Raw genomic sequence first — 24,267 nt, 5'->3', positions numbered from 1 at the left:
GACAGCTGCTGTTCCTTATTTTATAAGCAAGTAAAACACTGCCAGAGGGCAACTTCCCCATGATTGTTCTGTTTCCGAGATCCTTATGTCATTTCAAACTGTTCTGACATTTAAATACAGTCATTACTTTCACTCCCTATTCTGATCAGCTTTTATCTTTAGAATCTGCCTGTTAGTGTCTCTAAATTGAACATAATTGCCTTCATTTTCAGTCCTCCACTTTCTTGTAACTCCATTTTTGTTTGCTTTTTGTGTAATCTAGAGTTTTGATGTACTTCCTCTTTCCTACATACTGAGGAACTTGTTATTAACAGTTAATTTAGTTAAGTGGGAAAATAAGCTATTTCTTGGAGCGTAGCTGGGGAGGACTGATACTTGATAATTGGATAGGTATAATTGCTGTGTGTTTTTCAGATACTAACGCCAGTGAATATTAGATTGCAAATTGAACACCTTTTAGCCAGTCAGTAATTCAAATTATTATTGCAATTAGCAGAGTGGGCTGGAGAAGTCATCTTCCTGCTTTAGGAAGCAGATGGTCCTGGTTTTGATCTATTTGGCAAGTGCCTATGTGCAGCAGTTGCTTCCCAGATTCTGGATCCAAGTGGCCTCTTTTACTGTCCTTGTTCCATAGAGAAGCAACAAATTATGTGTGGTTATATGCATTTTTAGGAGGTGTTTCCCCTCCCACACACCACTTGTGGAGCTTTTGTTTTGAAGTTACCTTTTTTCCCCGCATATTGTCTTGTTGCATTTTGGTGCCTAAAAATTTCCCATTGTGTCCCTTTATATTGAGGCACCTATTCTATTTCTTTAAGTCTATCTAGGAATGCTTCTTTCCTTAACACTTGTTTACTATTAAATTAAATTGTATCAATAAGAGATATTTTTTTCTTCTAGAAATAATCAATGGGACAATCAATGTTAAAGCTAGATTGTGAGTAAAAAAAAATCTTAATATAAAACAGATTTTGAAAGAAGTATATTGTAGTGGGAGTTTACAGTGCATATCCTGATTCCTCTGGTGTAGGTATTCAGCAAGGCAGAAAAAAGAAATCTTTTACTGCAAATTTATTGTTGAACAGCAACGAAACCCGTCTCTTTGTAGTTGGTTTTATATACTTTGATCTGGAAGCGTTTATTGATAATGACACAAATCTTTATAAGAGTATCAAGAAAAGAAAGGAAGTAGCTTCTATGATGCAGCATACCGATTACTTTTGAAACAGTCATTAAACTACTAAAATTATCATGTCAAATGTCAAAATTATTAAAAATTTATTTGCTTATGCTACTGCATCCGAATTCACCAATGGAATAAATGCTAATATTATTTAATTACTGTTCTACCACTAACATTTTTAGATTAGAACAATGAAGGTAGAAGATAGTGTAGATAGCAAAGTGCTTATAGAAGTAATTGTTCTAATATTAAGATTTTTTTTCCTCCCATTTTAAACATTAGGGCACCAAAAGCCTTGTACAGACCAAACCATCTAAATTAAATAATCATTTAGATCAGTATAAAGCAAAAGAGAGCAAATGCTGTAACCTCAGAACTCCCATTAGAAGAGACAATTTTTAAATTGCTTTGGGATAATTGGATAAATCAAGGAATTATTGTGTCAATCTGTTATCCTACCTTGGTCTGGTACGTAATGAAACGATACAGAAAACTCTCACTGCTTTTCAGAATTAGTCCAAGACTTCCAGGCCACAAAACAGAATTTCCTTGCTCAAACAGGAGAAGAACACTTCTTCCCTGTCATACACTGTGTGTCACCTAAGTGCTGTGGCTGCATAGCTGAGAGAGACTGTTTTACTTCCCTTAGCAATCTGCCATTATTTACAGATACTCTTTTTTCCAAGCACCTTTGAAAATAAGCTGACAGATAAAGCTGACTTTGTTATTCCCCTTCAGTAATTTTTGAACTCGTTAGCCATGTTAGCTACTTTGATAGAGGCATAAAGACTTTTGGAGATGCCAAGTTCTTAGAGAGTTTTGCTCATAAAGAGAGTGGAGACTGTTGTGACTGGATGTGATGTGATGAGTACCCACATGAAAAGAAGCTTCTTCAGTTGCTCTGTTTATGAAATTATTTATCCTAGTGATGCTTTCTGATTACATGTTAACAAAATAATCTCTTGGCTATTCCATGCTGATTTTGATACTTGTTCAAAGACAGATAAGCAAATCTCTGTAATATATGTTCACACATTTATTCTCATGTCATTAGCCATTCACATTTATTTTTAGTATTTCCATGAGTTATGGTTACAGAGCATACATTCTTTATTTGCAGTCTCTGAAAATTTTTATTCATTATTATATATCACCTACACATCTTCTGCACCTTTAACAGGAGTCTTAGAAATATTGAATTTGCGGTCAAAGAACTTTTAAGTAATGACATGACAAAAAGTAAGAATAATAAACAAGAAGGAAATAAGATGGTGAGGAACTGAGGAATCTAATAATTTGTTCATGTAGTAACTTACTAGTTCTGCTAAAGACCTCTAATTAATAAAGAGGAATGGATATGACAGAAATGTTAATGGCTGGCATATTGTGACTAACGTGGAAGAAGCGAGTTGAAGAAAATTCAGAGGAAGTAAGCGTAGTGAGTTAAATCCTGAATGCAGGAGATCTTTGCAACTTTATAAATTGCATTTTACATTATTTAAGAAAACTGACACATTCCAGGATGCCTCCAAGTGAAAGAAATTATTTCCGGAGAGAGGCATTTTTAACAGTCTTACAGTTAAATGATTTCAGTCTTAAGTTAGCATAAATCGGCCAGCTTTATATAACTCTTTTTTTCTCAGCAAAACAAATGTGAAGGGAAAGGAAGCATATAGAGCTATTTATCAGCTCAAGCTGTACTTCATTTTAATGCATTATATAGAAAAGAGGCAAATTATGTTGATGGCTTTCTTCCAGGTAGCAATTACAGTGAAAAATGTGACGTTTTCAGTTGGGGTATTATTCTCTGGGAGGTAATCACACGTAGGAAACCTTTTGATGAGATTGGTGGTCCAGCTTTCCGTATAATGTGGGCAGTTCACAATGGTAAGTTGAAAATACTTTATTGCATTTGAAGTTGTGTATTTGACCTATAAATTTGCTAAACACACTTAACTGTGCGGCTTCAAATTACTAGTTTTTCTGTTTTATGCTTCATTAAATATGCATTTTCGTCATAAAGACTTAATATATAGACACTACCACTTTTGTGTCAGTGTGGGGTTTGTGTTATTTGGCTGCTAAAGTGCTTGCATCTTCCGCTACGTATAACTAACATGTGAACAAACAAGGGAAAAGAGCCACATTCTTTTTGTTATGACAATACATTCTAAAAGTGATCCAAATCAGGTGTTACAAAACACTCCACAACCTCTCTGTCTGGATGAATGACGATTTTATTAGCCAAGTTGTTTGTTGTGGTATGTCTTGTTTTGTTTTGTTTTCCTTTAACTGGGCATCTATAGTAAATGTATGAGTTTAAGTAACTTGACCTGTCTTTAGAAATGCCAGAAACTGTCAGATTCCTTCCAGGACCATTAGGCATTAAACATATTACTTTGTTTTTCATCTGTTTCTTTGTTGTTGTTCTGCTGTTTGAATTGTTTTACCTGTGTGTCTAGGTACCTGCAGTCATGGAGCAGGACTCTACTGTGCTAGGTACTATACAGAACAGATTCTCAGGAGCGTAGAATATAAACAGGAGACAGTGGTTGAGTTCAAACAGACAAAAGAAAGCAGTGGTAAAACAGTGGTCAGAATCATAGACGGTAGTATCTTCATGTTAGTGGTGTAATGTTTTTAACAGTGTGTGTTTGAGATACCATGCCAAAGCAGAGTTCTAAGAAGAATAAGGTAGTGATAGTGAAGTAGTTCAGTGAATTTCTGCAAAGAGTTTCTGCCATTTGTGAAAGACAACACCAAAGAAAGCACAAACTTGTTTGGAAGATGTAGTTAACAAAGAATCACTGAAGGCTGGTGCTCTGCCTGAGTGTCATTGCTTCCATACTAAATGATAGAAGCTTAAGGTGAGCACAGGCATCCTGTTCAATGAAGAAAGAAAGGGATAGACAGTGACAGGATGGATGAGCATTATAATCTTAATAATGCACGAAGACAGATGTTTGCAAATGGCATTTTTGAATGAAGAAAGAGATTCCCATGTCCGTTTTTCAGGGACACGAGTTACTGAGATTGGGAGTGATGATTGCCTTGCATAAAAGTATTAACTGTAAAAGTAAGTGTAAAAGTAATAGTCATAAACCAGAAAGCCTCAATAAGGTGCAAAAGTGTCCTTTAGGGGAAGACAAATTCCCTATCTGTCCCAATTTTTGCTCTAAGAACTTGTCTCTTTTTCTCTTCTTCCTTTTCCCCCTTTGCTTTTCTTTTTTGGGAAGGAAGTGTTAGTGTGCTTCATCACACTTGAAATCATTGTCGCACTTCATGTATTACTTGTTATATTTAATACATTTTTAAATACTTGCTGCTTTCTATGCAAAATGTCCCTGCATCTTATGTATCAAACACAATTGAATGTCAGTTAATTGTACTTACTCTTGAAATAGTAAGAATAATAAAAACTTGAACAAAAAGACAGCTAAACAGTTATGCAGCAGTTGAAGTAAAATACATAATTAAAAATGTGTATAGGCCATGAAAAAGTCACATGAAATTGGTACTTCCAGTGCTTAGTAATTTTTCAGGAAGTTCTTAAGAGCAATATGAGCCCTCAAAAATGCTTTTTTCCTTTTTTTTTGTTTTCTTATGAGTACAGTGGTAGGAACCAAAGACTGTCACTGCTTGCTTTGTAGTTTGTTCTAGAGCTTTATTCTTCAGAAAGTGGTAACATATTCATTAGCCATTGTATTACTTTGTATTGGGTCAGTCAGTTAATTTATTCAAACAACTACTGCAGGAAGAGTTTAATTTTCTTTCTCCTTGTTTGTATGTAATTGTAACTTGTATGTAGTGCAGAGGAACTTTTTTGGTCATTTTTGTGTTTGTAAGAGAGAAAATTAAGTACATGCTAGTTCTTTCAGTTGACACCTAACAGTACCTTTTTCCTGCATGTATTTAGCAAAATGCCAGAAATAGATCGGTCGATGTCAGTTGTCCTTTAGTCTGTTTAACAAATTAAGGGTTTTTTCTAATTCCAATCGTAGGTACTCGGCCACCACTGATCAAAAACTTACCTAAACCAATTGAGAGTCTAATGACCCGTTGTTGGTCCAAGGATCCCTCTCAACGACCATCCATGGAGGAAATTGTTAAAATAATGACACACTTGATGCGGGTATTTAAATATATTTTAGTATCTTAATAATTTCTTAACCTATTAAGTTGGGAAATTGAGGGAGTGCGGTCTGGACAACCGAGTAGTGAGGTGGACTGTGAAAGGGCTGAAGGAAAGAAACCAGAGAGTCGTGGTCAGTGGGGCAGAGTCTAGTTGGAGGCCTGTATCTAGTGGAGTGCCTCAGGGGTCAGTACTTGGGCCTGTATTATTCAATATATTCATCAACAATTTGGATGAGGGAATAGATTGTACTATCAGCAAGTTTGCTGATGACACTAAGCTGGAAGGAGTGGCTGACACGCTAGAAGGCTGTGCTGCCATCCAGCGGGACCTGGACAGGCTGGAGACTTGGGCAAGGAAAAATTTAATGAAATATAACAAGGGCAAGTGTAGAGTCTTGCATCTCGGTAGGAACAACCCCAGGTTCCAGTATAAGTTGGAGCAGTGTAGGGCAAAGGGAGCTGGAGGTCCTGGGGGACAGCAGGATGACCATGAGCCAGCACTGTGCCCTTGTGGCCAAGAAGGCCAATGGCATCCTGGGGTGTATTAGAAGGGGGTGGTTAGTAGGTCAAGAGAGGTTCTCTTTCTCCTCTACTCCGCCTTGGTGAGACCACACCTGGAATATTGTGTCCCGTTCTGGGCCCCTGAGTTCAAAAAGGACATGGAACTGCTGGAGAGAGTCCATCGCAGTGAAACAAAGATGATTAAGGGAGTGGAGCACCTCCCTTATGAGGAAAGGCTGAGGGAGCTGGGTCTCTTTAGCTTGGAGCAGAGGAGACTGAGGGGTGACCTTATTGATGAGTGTCACGAGGATGGAGCCAGGCTCTTCTCGATGACAGCCAACAGTAGGACAAGAGGTAATGGGTTCAAAGTGGAACACAAGAGGTTCCACTTAAATTTGAGAAGAAACTTCTTCTCAGTGAGGGTGCCAGAGCACTGGAACAGGCTGCCCAGGGCTGTTGTGGAGTCTCCTTCTCTGGAGACATTCAAAACCCGCCTGGACACCTTCCTGTGTAACCTCATCTAGGTGTTCCTGCTCCGGCGGGGGGATTGGACTAGATGATCTTTCAAGGTCCCTTCCAATCCCTGACGTTCTGTGATTCTGTATGCCTTTTATCAAAGATGACCTTTTCTCTCTCCTTCTCTCTCTCTTTGGTATGAATTATCAAATTATTGCAGTAGAGAAAGGAAATCATTCCTCTCCTTATGGGAGAGGTACACACTTACTCATAACACATTTAGGGAAATTAATAAAAATGGTCACAGGTGTAATTTAGTGTATCACTAAAGTAATTGCATTTAGTACTCAAATATATTATTATAAACATAACATATAATTTATATTTATAAATTATGAGGTACTATTTCAATCATTTTAAAGCAATTGTTAATTACTTTTTAATCAAATTATTGTTGTTTTTTCACAGTACTTTCCAGGAGCTGATGAACCTCTGCAGTATCCTTGCCAGTATTCAGATGAAGGCCAGAGCAACTCCGCCACTAGTACAGGTACACTTGTATAAATAAAAGAACAGCAACATGAAATTATGCAGATAGATTATAAAACACATTCTCATGTCGATTTTGAACTCAAATTGGGAAAGGTAACCTTTCCAAAACCTTAAGCATTGGCAGGAGTCTATTTTTTTTTTTTTTTTTTAAGATCTTGTACCACTTCATATTTTGTGTTCTCAGCCAAATTATTTTCCTGAAGTGAACCTTTAATGAAGAACAAGCATATAATAAAAGCTGTCTCTGAATGTCCAGGTTTAAGGTCTCCTCCTTTTTTCCACAGGAAGGTTGCTACCAATTTACACTTTTTCACTCATATTTAATGTTTAGGAGTTGAGCATTTTAATTTTTTTTACTATTCTTGAAAGCTGCACATGCTTTCATTTATGATGTCTGCAATTTAAACTTGCAGTTGTTCTATGTTAAGATGCAGCAAATGCAGTAATTTAAATGAAGTGCACGGAAATCACTACAAAGGTGAATGGAACTAAACGTGGGCTAGGCTTTCAGGTAGTGTTGCCCTCAGATAAATAATTTTAATAACAGAGAATAAAGATTGTTTGGTCTTCTAATTTTTTAGAGTACAGTTTTCCCACTTCAGTTGTTTTAAATCTTAGGTGTCTTCACCTTCCACTGCTTGGCTGGTTTGTTTTCTGTCTCCAAACAAATTGCTTTTACTTTGGATAAAGTTTTCCAGGCTACTTTGCAACTTGTGACCTGTATACTACAAAATCTTTTCAGCTGTGGCATTGTACAGACTTTACTAGCTGTTCTTCACCCCTCAGCACGTGGTTTTAAGATATTTGTCACTTTAAGCTGTGAATATACATTATCTGTTATTTTTCAGGTATTTCTGCTCCTCTATGGTTTATGATGGACTTAGTCATTCATTGCGAATGAGGTTGCTGGTTGTGTTGTTAATATAACATGTACCTCAACAATTTCCGAGCAAGCTGAAGATTGACTTCCTCGTAGTACTTCGTCATGTATTCTGTCTTTTTCACTCCTTTTACTTTTTACATTAATGGATCTGTTGTGATCTTGCAGTTCACTTTTCATTAGAGTCGCTTTAAAGCAAAGTTAGGCTTCTGCGAATGCTCAAGTGAAGAGATGCACTTTAGTATTTTTAATGGAAATTCTCAAATATTTTTCCTTGTTATTGATTTCTAGGTTCATTCATGGACATCACTTCTACAAACACAAGTAACAAGAGTGACGCTAACATGGAACCAAGTGATTTCCAAGGAGCTTCTACCAATGACACTATAAAACGCTTAGAGTCAAAATTGGCGCAGCAAATGAAAAATACAGCAAAGCAGCCAGTAAGCCAACATAAGCAATTTTGAACCATAATAACGAAGTGATCAAAAGTGTTGTAACTGTTACAAAACATTAGTGTCTTCTTTCAAAAACAGTACAAAACTGGAACCAGTTAGTTATAGGAAAAAAACATGAAAGGGTATGGAAAAATATTGAGTGATTCCAAAAAGGTAAACTGGAAGGCTCTAAAAAGATCGCCAATTAAATAAGAAAAAAGTTCATTTAAAAGTATTCATAAGGTTAAAATAAATAAATAAATAAATAAAATTTGCTGCCTTAATTTAGAACCAAAATATTAGCATGACATGAAAGGATGAAACATTTATATGAGTTTTTAAAATACTGTGTTTTATTTCAAGTAGGATGAAAAAATACAAATATTCTCTTGTGACAATATTGGCCTAATTCTACTCATTTTTCATCTGGTAAAGTTAGATTCTTTTGATAGTTGCAGGTATTTGCTTCTTCTATGCCAATAGTAGCTAAATTATTACCATTTTTGAATTATAAATTTTAAATCTTGTCATTTTTAAGATGCACATTGTAAAAAATATATTTTAACCTATATACTGTGCATATCACAGAGGGGCTCCTGCAGAATTGTTTACTTTTTTAAAAATGTGACTGTTGAAACAGGGTGATCCTGGCCGTTTGAGTTTACCCCCCTCTCGTGGGAGCAGCGTGGAGAGCTTGTCAGATGCTCGTGCACGACCACCGTCAGCCCTTGTTTCGGGAGAAGCCAAGAGGATGAGTGCTGACATGTCTGAAATAGAAGCAAGAATAGCATCCATCACAGGTAAAATTAAAGCATGTTTGGGAGTTAGACTAAAGAATTGGAAGGAAGGTGTAAAACATGCATAGTCTTATAGAGGGTTAATGCCATCAGCCATGTGAAAGTACTTTAACTTTTCACATAGTCTTTATTAATTGTGCGGGAAAATGGCTTCATTCACTGTTGTACACTCAACGAAGTTGAGTATTTTAATTGGGTACTTTTAAGGTTGCAGAAGAGATCACTTTTGTTAAATGAGACTTTTACCTTTTTAAAAAATTGTTATGAAACTCTTTAATATGAGTATTATTCCAAATGCACAACTTTCTCCTTTGCATCTGAAATAATGTTATTCCATCTCTGACAGCATAATTATTTCTAAAATATCATTTCCTTCAAGGTTTTTCCTACAATATTTTGAAATTAAAAGGTGGCTTTAAGCTTCAGCATGTTCCCAAATACATTTTAAAATCCACTTTGACAGATTGCAGAAACTTACTTAGATTTTTATTTATCAGATAATTAAAGCCTTGGTATATTTTGTTTAAAACAAACAAAAAGCTACAGCTGTTTTGCCAGGTTTACTTCAGGTGGCTAAAAACTGTTGTGTCTAACCATTGAATCCTTAAGTGAATTGGAATTTATGTGTAAGTAAAAATACATAATTTTATGGTGAAAGCAATCTTTATTCTTCCCAGAAGAGCAAATTAATAAAAATGTGTATACTTGGCAAACATTTTCTTGTCTCTTTTCTTCATCCAGTATATTGTTTGTTAATCTATGCAAATTTAAGGTTATAAGTTTCATATGTGAAACTTTTGTTACAGTATATAACCACAGATTTATGTAATCAGATAAAATTACTTTGGTTCTAGTGTTTTTCTACAGATCTGAAAATCAGGGTAATCAAGTAACTGCAATTAATAATGAAATAGGCATCATATTCTGGCTTTCTTGTGCACCATGGCTATTTCATTTTTGTTCTCCATTGTATTATGATTACTCCAGGATTTTGTTTTACTAAATACTGAAGTTACTCATTATATTTATCTTGCCCTAAACACTTTTTACTTTTGTGTTCCTATTTCAAAGCCTTATTTCAAGATTTGTCTTTTGTATTGTCAGTCCTTGACTGGATGGTTGTGTAGCACATCTCACCATGAATATCTCTAAAGGTTTCCTAACACAGAAGACAGCTGTGTACTTACCTGATAATAACAACATACTGGTTTTATTTTAAAATACGTCAGGACTCACTTTGGTCACTGATACTCTAAAGTCAATGTACATTTTTTACATTAGTGGAGATAACCCAGGCCTCCTTTGTGTGAGTTTTTAATTTTCCTGGTTTGTACATTGCTCTGAATACTAATTATTATTTCAAAATATTCTAAGACTTGTTTTAATGACTAGAGGGTTTCTTCTTCTTGAAACAAAAGTATATATTGAACATACTAGTTACTTTTTTTAAGAAATCACTTCAGGCAATAGTGGACTACTAGAAATAAGATCAAACCCATCTGACTGTAACTCTTTCAAAAAGAGCTGAAACCACACTGTATTGGTTTTGCTTTGTTGTGAACCTGAACAAAAAATTGTGGCTGGGTGAGAATTGGGCTGTTGTTAAGAGCAAATCAGGTCAATAATTATTTAATCTTCTTGTTCCATCTGTTGCAAGATTAAGTGTAAATCACATAATGCACATCACCATTGCTTTTTAAGTTTGACATGGATATGCTGCAGTGCTCTACCTTTGAGAGATGTATTCAGACTTTTCTCTGAATCGGAACTATTTATCTTAAACTAAACAAGTACTAAAATAAAAATTTAAAATGTATTATTAGATTTTATTCCAAAGTATATAGTGTTTCTTGAACATTGTTCAAAAATTAAAAGGTTGGTAGTGATATCCAGTTTCTAAAACAAAATATCTTCACTAATAGGACAAAAGAATGAAAGGCAGGAATGATTGTCAAATGTGGTAAGAGTAAGCATTTTTTCAGAAACAAATGAGGTTTCCTTTAAAAGGACATGATTCAAAGAAACGGAAGTACCCAAGTGTTAGTCTTGTTTATAAGATAGTTTGTACCCCACACTAAAGATAAAATGTGTAAGTTCAGGCAATCAGGAATTTATTCTGAGTATGCAGGTGATCTGAAATAATTTAATTTGTTCTCTGTTTCGATAATTACATTTGATTTTTCCCTTCCTTGTTGCCATGCTGCTTTCTGTGTTTGACTTTTGTGTTGCTAACTATAACTAATTACACGGTGTTGTAATGACGGCTAGTTCTGCATTTTTTGCTTTTTAACAGTTGCTTTACTATGTGTAAGCATGAGTGGAAGGCAATGCAGTTTATTCTGCATGACACATTTTTGCATGAACTATAGTTAACCAAGTTTATGAAAAATGCAATATTAGAAGTTTAATAATTTTGCTATTGCCATTTTAGTGTTTTGCATGTGTATTGTATATGTGTATTTTTTCAGCCTATTCCAAGCCTAAACGAGGCCATCGTAAAACTGCTTCATTTGGCAACATTCTGGATGTCCCTGAGATCATCATACCAGGTATCGCAGACCAGGTGAACGGGTCAGTTGGTTAAGATGCCGGAATAATGATCAGACTGCTAAAAATACTTCTTGCTCCAGTTGCTCTAGGGCAGAACTAGAAATTATCCCAATAATTTTTTCATAATGTCTCTGTAAAGAGCAGCGTGATATTTTAGGATAAACTTACTTTTATCAGTAAATAATTCCATCTTCTAGTTCAAACTTACTTCTCTTGATAAAGGACTTTTTCCTTTATGAACTTAAGAGTCTTCTTATAGAGGAAAACTATATATGTAGTTGTCTATTACAATACCTCATTTGGTGAAAATGGACTTAAGTTGAAGAATTCCTGTCTAGGGAATTATCTTGCTCTGATCTTTGTTGTGTTTGAGCACCCATTTTTAATCTAATCAAGTATTAGTAGAAAAAAAAACCCAAACACTTGACTACATTATACACAGAACTTCAAATCCATGTGATATTTGTGATTTAAAAAAATTAACACTTAATCTATGTAATTCTTATATCTGACTCTGCTCTTCTAGAGCTAAAATGTGTCTGCATGAGGTATTTATGTTGTGTTTAAGTCAATGCAGGCTAAAATTATTGTTATAGAAGAGGCTTCTGACAGGAAGAAAATCAGTAATCAGGCACCATAGCTGGTAATTTCAGCCTGGACTTTAATGAACAATTCTCATCTATCCCAAGCCTATATTTAGTTAGCAGCATATTGTTTCCCTTTGCCATTCCTTTTTTTTTGCAGTCAGAGTGGATTTCTCTGTTTTAAAGTTGAAGGCAAAAGATTATTCTGTACAAAAGTTTATTTCAAATAACTATATTGAAGTTTACATATAAAAACTCAGAATGTCAAAAAGTAGATTCCAAAGAACAATAGCATTACCCATGAAAAGAAAATCTATTTGGCATTGAGGCAAACAAATCGGCAAGGAAGTTTTCTACTGTAGCTTTGCACTGACCTGGCCAGCCATGACATAAATGAAATCCTTAGAAATCCTCAGGCAGCATGGGAAAAGAAAGTAAAGAGATCCGTCAAGTTTTGCAGTGTCAACATGTGATGAGAGCCTGGTAAACAAGCTCTAGAAACTGAGAGCCTCTGCTGGCTGCATGTAGCAGCACTGAGGCGTCCAAGAAACCTCAAAACTTTTAGAGAACTGTTAAAAAGTTAGTGAAATAAAAGGCCATGGGGTTTTCCCCAAAATAAATTGTACCAGTCTATTGGTTTTACTTGCTTAGGTAGAGCAAGTCATTTAGATAGTCTTCAGCTGGACTATTTTAATTGAACTTGACAGGGTGGGAATTCCAAGGTGAATTTGGAATAGATACGAGAGAAATAGCAACCTGTAGAAATGATAGAAGGTGTAGGGTTGAGTAAGCATATTAATGAATTTTCTCAAAATTTACTCATAAGGTATTTAGGTCTTAAAAGGCATGACAATGAAATTCACTGTTAATGCTTTAACAGAAGTGACTACTCATAAAAAGGAGGATTAGTGTATCACATAGGATGAGTTTTATTGTGACTGGGGAGGTAAAAACAGAAATAGGTTAAAATCCAGGGTCGTACACTGTGGGTCATACACTAGCAACAATTTAATAAGATGACTGTAAAGGAGCAAAGGAGCATAGCAGATGCATGCAGATTAATCTCAGGTAGTATAAGCCACAAATGCAAAGCGGTTGTGAAAAACCATGTGAAATCTTAATGCTCATTTCTGTGAAGGATAAGGAGGCACTAACACTATTTTGCAAGTCCTTGTTGAGGTTTAATCAGGAATTCAGGGCAGCCATAGAAAAGAAACATCCATGGGCTCTGAAATAACAGCAAGAAGAGTTACTTGCATGGTATGGAGTCTGTGAAGAAGAATCTATAAGCATGGCTTTTTTAGCCCACAAGATGAAAGCTGAGAAATTAATAATTACTTTCTATAGATGAATCTGCAGCTGAAGACTAGGAAGAGAGCACTACTTAAGCTAAAAGACAGTATGTGCACAATGGAAAGAGGATATAAGTTGTCTGCACTTAAGCCTGGGCTTTAATGGGTTTTCTGGTCATCAGAACAGATTTCCCATAAGAATCATAGGGCTGGAAAAAAGAGATTAATCATTACATGACAGGGATGTGATCATCTGCCCAGTAAACTAATTATCTGTATACTTAAAGCAGTTATTCAAAAGTACCATGGTTATTCTTTTAAAGACAATATAACATGGCCTATTTCTCACCTCTTTCCTTACTGTCTCAGCATGTGGATTTCAATCCTGGCCTCTTAACACACTTTTCCCCTTCTAGTATATACTTCTGAAATACCCAAATTGTCTCCATATGAGTCTCCATCCTGCCCCGTTACATTCCTTAGCATTTCTGCCACGTACCTGGCTTCTCCAAACTTCCCTGGGCACGTCCGTCTGTCTGCAGGGCGAGCAACCCTTCTGTCCTGCGACCCACCATGTGCTGCTGCCGGTGGTTCTGCTGAGCACATGGAGAGGCAGCTGCTACCCAGCGAGGGGAGGCCGCGGGCAGGCAGTGCAGGCAGGGGACGCAGCGGGCAGGAGCGTTACCGTGAGTCAGCTGCTTTGGGGCAGGGCTATTTTAGAAGTATGAGTACTACATCTGCTGTCACTGGGGTTTTTGTAATGTGTTGCCTCGGCTGCTTTTCGTCCGTGAACTGATTATGCTGCCGAGGTCATGAAATACAAGTGTTTTTCAATTGAAGGTAGAATGTTGGCAGAAGTGGAAGCTTTTAATATATATTTGCTCTTCTGTCTAAATATGTTTAAATAAGGGTGAACAGATCTTTCATTTAAGATGTTATTTTGTGTGACAAGCTTACAAAACTTGAAAAATGGATCAACTAGTTCCTTTTTGGTGTAACAACCTGGCAAAGTAGTTTTCAGTGGTGGTATCTTGCAACCAGATATCCAAGTGAAGTGACCATTTTTACTTCTCAAATTTATAGTATATACAATATATATAGCATATATATAATAAGTGTCAACATTTTATGAAAAATAAAAACATTTTATGAAAAACAAAAACCCAAGCAAGTATAAAAGGCTTAAGTAGTTACATGTTTAAAGAAACAATAAGAAAAATCTAAGTATAGTGTATAATATGATCAAGAACACCTTTTTGCTACAAACCAGTCAAGCAGCATCTAGCAAATATACCTTCAAGTACAGCCTTTTCTTCACTGACAACATTAGACATCCCATATATATAGCATGCGTGCATTTGGCTTTGTAATTTTGTCATCTGAAACTGTGCCACAGCATTCAGATTTTTATAGCATTTACACTGCATAAATGATTACTCAAGAGAGACACATTTTGTTGAGTGTCTTTAGAAAGTGGATTGGAATTAGATTCTATAGGTCTGTAATTTTTTCATCTACTTCTAAAACCAGTATAAACCAGAAATCCCACTCTTGTCTCCTCAGATCACTTTGTTCTTCTGGAATTCAGGTCGATGTTTTAACTTTAAAACGTCCTCTAGCCCTGTTACATCCACTGATCATCCAATACTGTGAGGGAGGTTTGGGTCTTGTAGGTGTGTAAGGAAGAGAGAGTACTGTGCGTGAATAAGAGACTGTAAAAGGAGACGTAAGTATCTGCTAAAGGGCAGGGAGAAGAGTTCATAGCTGGTCTGGATGCTTGGGGGGGTGATCAAAAGCCTTAATAAGTTGTATAATTTGATTTTGCTTGAGTATGTGAGGCAGCACATGATGGAAATTTCCTGTACCTTTTGAATTTCAGTTTAGAAAATAACAATATGAGAAATTGGGTTTTTTGAGACCAGGGAGTATATTTGTGATGTTTGATTTTCAATCTTAAAATCCCATAAGCCATTGTAATCCTGACATAGTACATCAAGCTACTGTATGTTAACTTATTTGCTTTTACATAAATCTTAGTTTTTATAATGAGAAAAAAATAGTTTTAAATGGAGGTAGAGGTAAGAACAAGATCAAAACTGTAAGAGGAGAGCATAGAGAAGTAGCACTGATAATTTCAAATAAAGATTATATGTTGTATATTACATTTTTCAATTCACGTTTGTCTTGAATCTGGAGCAATAAGTATTTGTTGATTTGTAGTCTCTTTCAGCCTTGTCCAAGCTATTTGCCAGATGTCTGCAGTAGTTACACTAATTAAAATGGCATTGCCTAGTAGAGCTTGCTCTTCCCTCATGCTACTAACTTGAAGATATTTCATTTAAAGGTGTCTTTTATTACAACACAACACTTTTGGCCCCTCTTTCTCCCCCAAGGCATTTTCTTTGCTTTCTTGCACCCCACCCTGATTATTTTAACATTTTGGCAGCCATGTTCTAATATTTCAGCAACACATGTGCTGGGTTCTTTAAATTCACGAATGTTGCTAATCTGAAATTAGAATTTCAGATATTTTTGCAAGCCTATTTCAGCTGAGCTAATTTTAGAACAGTGTTGTTGAATGAAATGTGCACATAATTTTGTATCAGCCGTGGGTGGATCGCCCATATCTTGAGATGAGCTGTGACAGCCAGATAAAGTATCCACAGTACAGAATTCTATTAAATGAATAATCTTGTTTGTTAAATGATTAGGTATTGAAAAAGTTCACTGCAAGTGAACAAGTTCAGAAATTTTGACATAGACTTGTCATTCACATGATCTCTAATATCGAAGTATTAAACATAATATAGCCATTGTTGCTTAGGTAAGTATATACTTCCCCTGAATTTCAGAAGCAAATGATCAAGATTGCAATTCAGATTAATGTGTAGTCAGAGTAAAGAATATATTCCCATTCTATAATGCTTCTTGATTTCCCTACATGCTTGTTTCTCGTAGTACTTTCTATAAATGTTAGACTATAAGATGTCATGACAAATGGTAAAGTGACACTGAGAATTTTTTATTGTTGTTTTGTGGTAACGTGTTCCTACATGTAATAATACCCTTATTTAAAAATTTAAAGTATGATACCATTAAATGTATTGATTCAACATTAAATAGTCTTACGTTTTTGTAGTAACTGTTGCAAATCAAAACACCTGTCAAGATAGGCCATGGAGTTATGTGGAGGAGATGATGCTGAATGAGAAGTATCTAAAAGGTTAAAAATGGGATGCCTGGGAGGGAGCGGGGCTGGCGGGTGCTGCGGGCGAGGGGCTGCGGCTGCAGGACATGTTTCAGATGCTCCCCTCCGGTAGCAAAGTTACGTAATGCGGAGCTAAGACCAAGAATTTTGAGCATTGTCAGCTGTTACTCGGGACAATTTGGTGTTTCCTTTTGGACAGCTGACCTGCTCTCAAAAGGCAATATAAACAATCAGTGTAATAAAAATCAAAGTAGCCAGGGAGATTCCGTTGCATAATCTCCTTTTATTTTTAAGGAGACTTGGTTTCCTGGAAATGCCTTTGATTGCGTGTCAGTGTTAAAATTTAAACTGTTTTATGTAGCTGTCAGTGGTGGATAATTGCTAACAGGTGGAAGGAGAGGAGGAAAAGATTACAGCATTGTGTTCAGGAGGTTGGTGGTGAGATGTGATTTAGCTGAACAGTCCCCTTTTCACACTTCTCAGAGCATGAGAACAGGACATAGTTCCGTTCATCTGAAGGAGACAAAGCCCAAAAGGAAGCACTTTCACTTCTAAATTTTCAGGCGGGGAGCGGCACGCGGGCAGAAGTCCTTGCCGTGTTCCTTGAGCGCGCCAAAGAGCAACAGGTTAAAGCTGGCAGCCTGTTATCTTCGCCGTCTAGCTTTTAGAAATCCCCATAACGTAACGCACTTGAAATAGTTGTCGTCATCAGCTCCTGCCCTGAGTACTAAGCCTGATCAAATACATGTGACAGAAGATGGTGGAGTAGAGTGCAGCAGCAATTCATGTGGTAGGAGTGGTTATTGTATTAGGGTGTACTTTTTGTTGACAGGCCAGCATGTTTTGAGTTAAAATTCTGCAGCTGTCTCTCTCTCCCCCTCTCTCACTTTCTCTCTGTGGATTTGTACAAATTCCAAGCTCCTTTGCAACAGTCGCACCCTTCTTATTTTGTTCTGAATAGATTTCACTGGTTTGTTTTTGTTTTGTTTTTTTCCCAGCAGGAAACGGACAGCAGAGGCGCAGATCCATTCAAGATCTTAGTGTTGCTGGAACAGAGTCCAGTCAGGTAACATCTTTCTCGTCTCTTTATCTTTCAGTAAAGTGAACACCGAATCTGTACAGGGAAACTTGGTCTGGAAACCTTCACCTTTGATGCTTTCATAGAAATGATGTGGAAGCTTGGCAGGCTGTGGTGGCATCTGTATTGCATTTAAATTAGATTCCTTGAGGGTAGACAGTCTATGAATGAGCTCTAGGTGATAAGTGTTTTGTGTATAGCTCATGCAGCATTTGTCACTTTTATGTACACATAGTTTTTGTGTACCATTTAATTTGGCTGGGGGCAGATGTCATACAGGAAATCCTTTTCATCTCTCTACACATAGAAAAGAATTGTAATTACTACTTCTGATTGTCTGAAGCAGTTATACATACATTAGGCTCACGTGCTGCATAAAAATGAAAAGCTTGTGCCACAGTATTATAAATGTCTTTATTAGTAATCTCTGAATCCTGAATACTTAGAGTAGTATCACTCCATTTCTTGTGAAAGGTTTACAGGAGGGTGCTATCACAAAGTTTTGTTTAAAATGAAGGCTGTCTCAATAAGGTATTTTATAATACCAAGGATTTTTATCTGGTCTTGTAAGTGCCATGGTAACAGACACGGTGGTATGCTACATAAAATTTAAATTAAACTAAGAATATCTTAAATGAGAAAAGTACAGCTAATGCTACGTTTGGATATGTTTATTTTGTGGTTTTAATTGCTTCATTGTCTTTTTCAGTAATTCATGGAGGCTATTTCATCGTTAGTGTGAACTTGCAATTCTGAAATCTCTACTATTATTTGGATGTGGGAAAACAGAGTTTAGCACATTTATCAGATGAAACAGGTTTCCATATCAAACAGCCTACTGCAGTAATCTAAAATAGGTGGTAATTTCAGGGTTGTGTATTTATCAGGGAGGTCAACATTTGATCCTCCTTCAATTCCATGGCGTGTGCTAAGCCACAGAAACCTCATCAATTCCGCAGGTATTACTAACAGAATTGATTCTGGATATCTATCAGAAATTATTGGAATTACTCTTAAATCCATCCTAATATCTTCACAGTTGGTAGGTTTTTTTAAGAAAGAAATGAATCTGCAAAATTTAATAAAGGAATAGATTAGCCTATTCCTTAATTGTGGAACTAAAATTATGCAAGACTTGGGAAAAATTGTGACAGTACATCAGTATCAAATTGCACTGACTGATGTATAAATATATTTAATTATAGCTTTTGTATTTAAAATTTTTCATTCTGCTCATTTTAAGGAATGATACATATTTGAAAACATAGAATTTCAGCGTTTTCTTCATATCTAATAACTATTATAAAACCTTTATTTGAAAGCTGTGCTACTGCTTGTAAGGTTGTTGTAGCTAAATTGTCTTTTTGATCAGGGGTGGGGGTTACAGAAATGGGTTTTTTTGTTTACCTCCCCAATTTCTGATAGGGGTCTACAGAAATACCAGAACTGCATTTTACTTTCTTGTTTCAAATAGTGTACATATTTGGAAATCCAAGTGGAAGAATTACAATTGTCTGCTTCTATCTTGCAGTTTTTGGAAAGGTTATGATAAAATCTGGAAAACATAATATTTTAACAGGTGTGAAAAATTCACTTTGGAATAAATTTTTGCACTGTCCATGTAAACAAATAGTTAATTTTCATCCCCATTTTGGTGTGAGAAAGAAAAGTCTGCTGAAATTAACAACAACTTTTGACATACATACTGTATATTATTTTTAAAAAAACAATCTGAAAGCAATGAAAAAAGCAAGCAGAGTGTAATTATTGCAAAAGACTTAAAATTACTCTTTATGGGTTTCTGTAGCTCTGGACCTTACTGCTTTGAATTTACATTAAAAATCTTGGACTGCTATCCATACAAGCAATCTACCAGCCAAAGCAGAAAAAACACCTGTGACTCGTGTAGTTCTGGTCAGTTTATCATATCTCCCCATATGCATTATACCATAGATAGGTGATCCTTCCTAATGTTGGAATCCCCTTCCCCCTCCCTCTCTTCATTGCCAACATCCTTCTTCCCCACATTCCATCTCTCGTACACCCGCCCTGCGGCGCAGCCTTCGTCACCGAGCTGCTGTGGCACTGTGTGCCTCCGCTCCCAGCCCTGGTGAGCCCCTGTGCCACTCAAAATTGAAAGATTATCACAGTCTTGCCTTTTTTTTAATTGTGTCATTGGACAGAGTAAAGTTGATTAAAAAAATCTTTTTATTATACAAGTTTTTCCTGATACCTGCCACTCTGTCAATAGCAAATGATTTTGTTATGACTGTATTTTTTCTAATTAGGACGGTTTTTCCAATTCAGAATGGATTTTTTTGTTAAGGTGAAGGAAAACACTGGACTTGATAATGACTACTATACTAAAGTTTGGGGTGCTTGACAGAAAGGGTAGACCAAGACTCTTGTCTTCCTGCTTAATGCTTGTCTGTTTTAATCTGACCACCTTTTATGTTTTATGATTGTATGTATATTTTCTTTCTCTGTACTGGTAGAATTTTCATGTAGTTTGTATGGCTGATGATTATTTTTATTTTGTTGAGACACTTAAAGCATTTTGGGTATTGCTTTTACTGAGGTTATCAACAGCAGACAGTAATAGTGCTTTGCAGATGATTTTACTACTCAACTGACCTTTTTATATCAACAGTTTAAATTAGAAGATATACTAAGCCAAAGACTTTTCCATCATTGGATCAGTTGTTGAAGTGGTTTGGTGTTGAGAACATGTGTTTAATCTGCTTTTTCTCAGATTTCTCTGGTGCTTGGTGACCTTAGACTGGCCTTACTCCAAGTGACAAGAGAAGCACTGATGCAACTCTCTCTGTACCGTCAAATGCTACATTTCCATCTGTTTCCATGCATATATCATGATGCTCTATTCATTTTTCCATGTTTTTTGGTTTTTTTGCACAGAACTGATTCTTCATTTTCCTCTACGTGCATTTTAAAATATTGTATGGTGCTGTCTGTCCAGCACTGCTGCTCTTGCCTGAACACTTGGAACACAGAAACAGATGTGCAGGCTCTGAACTGCAGCCATAAAAACTTTCAGGGGCTCTTTACACAGGACAGAATCTTTGTAGAATTTGATATTTTACACAGATAGACTGAGAAATATATTGGGCATAATCACTCAGGAACTTCAGGTTGTGATCAGGTGTCTAGTGAGGTAGTGAGGTGTCCTTGCCTATGTATATTTTATTGGATTGCTTGTTTTGGTACATCATAGTTCCCTCACAGTGCTATCATAATATCAAAACTACCTCCCTCTTAAAAACCTTTTTTTTTTTTAAACAACTGTTGCTGGGCCTTAGAGTTACTACAGTTGACTTTGAAGTAGAAAAAAATTAATATATTAAAGAAAACCTTGTACTATATTGAACAGTTGAGAAGCAAGGTCAGAATGTATGTGTTCACATGCATGCAGGCTAAGTGTGATAATTTGTGAGATCTGCTATTATATAGGTGAATCATTCTGTCCGTGAGATTGTGAAATTGGTCCTCCCCTCTTGCAGCAAGATAAAATCCGTGAATGAGGAGATAGGGCTAGTAACAATGACTACTTTAAATTGGGTTGTCCATTTAAATTAAGCTTGGGGGGGGGGGGATTATTCCTTAGAGCACACCACCTTTTCAGGCCTGATTTGAGAGTAACCGAGTGACAAGTCTGTTGAGTGCAGTGAGATACCTGGAGGAAACAAGGATGAAGGGATCCCTGTTGAAAGGGGAGCAGAAACTCATTGCTAGAGAGCAGTCATCGGCTTACCTGTCAGAGGATCTAGTGTCCAGGAGGCCTAATAATCTATAATGCTATAATCTAACAGGTGTTCAGTTTGGGGAACTTCCCTTGTAATGCTTTTTTTGATACGCTTCAGATACGAATCCTTCATTTCTCCCTAGTAATTTTGTCTGAACAACACTGTCAAGGAAATGTTGTTTGGTTGGTTTTTTCTGTTGATGGATGAAAACAATCTGGTACAGCAAGCAATGTGGTACAGCATTGAGAAGTTACTGTACCTCGAGTACTTCTCAGGTGCCCTTTTCTATCAACTGTAGATACTCAGCACATCTCTTTCTTCTTAAAGGACTTACTGTGAAAAGCACTTGCTCTGTCTTTTGACCTCGCACGTCAGGGTGTGTTTAGCGTTCATATCTGAGGACACTGACAGTAAGCTCAGCAAGTTAAACCTTGCTTAATGTCAACAAAGACTCCGACACTAAAGCTTTTTCAGAATGTCTGATGCCGTCATCCTGATAATATAATCCATCGGATTATTTGTACAGTAGTTTATTGTCCTGATCCTGGTTACTGCCATAAGACACTAAATGGTTAGTAAAAATGAAACTACTGCTGTTAATGCCGCTTGCATGAAGAAATACAAGGCTCACAGATAAATGTTGGTCCCAGTTTAGCAATTCCTTTGTTCTTACAAAGTTTCATGTTGTTCTCTGTTTATGAATATACTTCCTTTGACAGGGCAGAATGTACTCTCATATGAGTTTCTTCAACATCTGAAGACTGAAATAATTTGTGAAAATTAGACAGCTTAAGCAACAATATAATTACATGTAAAATAAATTTAATTTTTTAATTAATAATTACTTGCACTAAAGCTACCTACTTCTTTTGCAAACATTTTTCCATTGCTTAAGCAAGTAAGACTGAAATGTTCAGCATAGGAACAGTGTTAAGTGCTGCAAGATAAGGTTTGCTTTTTAAACAGTTTTTCAACTAATAATTGAGCTGTGTTTGACTTCCCTGTTGTACCCAGCAGACTTGAACTATTGTTCTTTAAAGGATGTTTCATTTTAGAAAGCATGGGCATTTACCATTACAGGTCTCATGTGTGCAATTTAACAGTATGCTCTCCTAGCCTCTTGAACTGAAGCAATTACAGGAGAAACATAATGCAGTTGAACTAATGGATATTTCTGTGTTCAGAATCTTGTTACTCTGGATTGTTACTTGACTGACGGAAATCCTGGCTTTTAAAAATTAAATTATGATATTTGGAAATTAGGGTCATAAAGAAATAGTTTTCAGGTGATATATATTCAAGTGCTTCTTTTGAAAAATAGGGACATTTAATTACTTTGTGATAAATACACCACATTGAAAATGGTTGTATACTTCATTTTTTTTCCTGCAAAACTTGCTGGGGTTTATGGTCTTAAGTCCTGTAGTGTGTTAATTTTATGTCAGTGAGGGTCTATATGAAATACAAGAATATGTAGTGCAAATAATAATTCTGAAAAAGAAGTTCAGTAGAATAATGAAGTCTGCATTATGTTTTTGCACTTTGGTAAACAAAAGGATTGGAGGTGTAAAGCTGTTTATATGGGAACTTCCTGCAGAATTTTGCTTTAGTTCTTAATTTGCTTTGTGAGAGATGTACTAGTTTTCTAGTTGCTTTGGTTTAATTGATTGATCCTTTTTGATGAAGCACTGTTTTCATGTTTTCTGAATATGAATCACATAACCTGAGTTAACATAAGAACCATAAGAAAACTAGATTAATACACCCCAGGCCAGTGCAGTTACTAAGCTGCATTCCATTAGCTGAATGTCATCTCATCCATTGATTAAATATTCGAAACAAACTTTATTTCTTCCTTATGTTATTTCACTGAATGGTGGTATGAAAATTACTAGACATACTGTCACGCTTTTGTATAAAGGTCTTGAATGTATTGTTGAGTGCTGCTTTTTATTACACTGAATAGTCAAATTATGTCCATTTCTTTTTATATGGTAATGGTAGAGTAGAAATGGGGATGAAATTATCACTGTAATGTATGTAAAGTTTATCAGACGGTCTGGAGAGACATCAGAGTAAAAGCTTGGGGAGGAAGGTATTTGGAAGGATTATAGGTTCAGGTTTCTTCACATGTATTTTTCTTTTGAATAATGTTCTTTAAAATGAACTTTTGAAAAAATCTTCTGTTAACTTTTCTTGTAATTTTATTTTGTTTTCTTTTATAATTTCAGGAGAGTAGAAACAGCAGTAGATCATCTAGTCCTAGTGTAAGAATGATCACTCCATCGGGACCAACCTCTGAAAAGCCAGCTCGTAATCCATGGACACCTGATGATGCAGGTAATCCTTTGTTCGTTAGTTAACTTATTGCTTATAAAAAATGGAAAATATTGATTTTATTATGGTGTGGGATGTGTACCTAGACTTTAACAAAATTAAGCAGTGAAAATCACAGTCCATTTCAGTTCTGCTTAGATTAAATCATTATGTTACTGCTTTGTTTTGCACACTGGCTTAAAGAACTTTTTGATATAGATTATATTAAGTTACATAAACTTGTAAGTATTTTGCTTGTAAGAAAGTGCCATACAGATGCAGTGATAGTAGTATTTAATGCAGATCTTTCAGCACCAGTTTTTTACTGTGGTGTGGTTTTGGGGAATTATGGAAATGGACATTTTAGAGTATTCTAGTCTTGTGCATTTGTATTATGAATGCACAATTAAAGCTTTCATTGCTCTGACATGTGGAATGATGCTATGTAGGTGAGTATCAGCTGAAATACAATTATTTTTTTATCTGTGTAATTTTGCTTATGCAGAATGTACATCTGCACACAATCTTACAGTTTTCA

General features: G+C 36.0%; 1 protein-coding gene across 9 annotated transcripts in view; it reads left to right on the top strand.

Annotated features, from left to right (window-relative positions):
- The window catches only part of MAP3K7 (mitogen-activated protein kinase kinase kinase 7), a 51,016-nt gene that overhangs the window by 18,597 nt on the left and 8,152 nt on the right, over nucleotides 1–24,267 (top strand). For 4 of the 9 annotated variants that reach the window (XM_065056523.1, XM_065056514.1, XM_065056518.1 and 1 more), the window contains exons 7-14: nucleotides 2,942–3,070; nucleotides 5,185–5,315; nucleotides 6,743–6,824; nucleotides 7,998–8,149; nucleotides 8,784–8,943; nucleotides 11,409–11,489; nucleotides 17,573–17,640; nucleotides 23,645–23,753. In XM_065056523.1, coding sequence (XP_064912595.1) covers nucleotides 2,942–3,070; nucleotides 5,185–5,315; nucleotides 6,743–6,824; nucleotides 7,998–8,149; nucleotides 8,784–8,943; nucleotides 11,409–11,489; nucleotides 17,573–17,640; nucleotides 23,645–23,753 — 912 coding nt within the window. Of the gene's footprint in view, nucleotides 1–2,941; nucleotides 3,071–5,184; nucleotides 5,316–6,742; nucleotides 6,825–7,997; nucleotides 8,150–8,783; nucleotides 8,944–11,408; nucleotides 11,490–14,104; nucleotides 17,365–17,572; nucleotides 17,641–23,644; nucleotides 23,754–24,267 lie in introns of those variants that run through there. The other 5 variants (XM_065056515.1, XM_065056520.1, XM_065056517.1 and 2 more) reach the window with 4 other exon arrangements.

The sequence above is a fragment of the Columba livia genome, chromosome 3 (genome assembly GCF_036013475.1).
Source record: "Columba livia isolate bColLiv1 breed racing homer chromosome 3, bColLiv1.pat.W.v2, whole genome shotgun sequence".
NCBI classification, from domain to species: domain Eukaryota; kingdom Metazoa; phylum Chordata; class Aves; order Columbiformes; family Columbidae; genus Columba; species Columba livia.
This window is presented reverse-complemented; position numbering and strand designations above follow the sequence as displayed.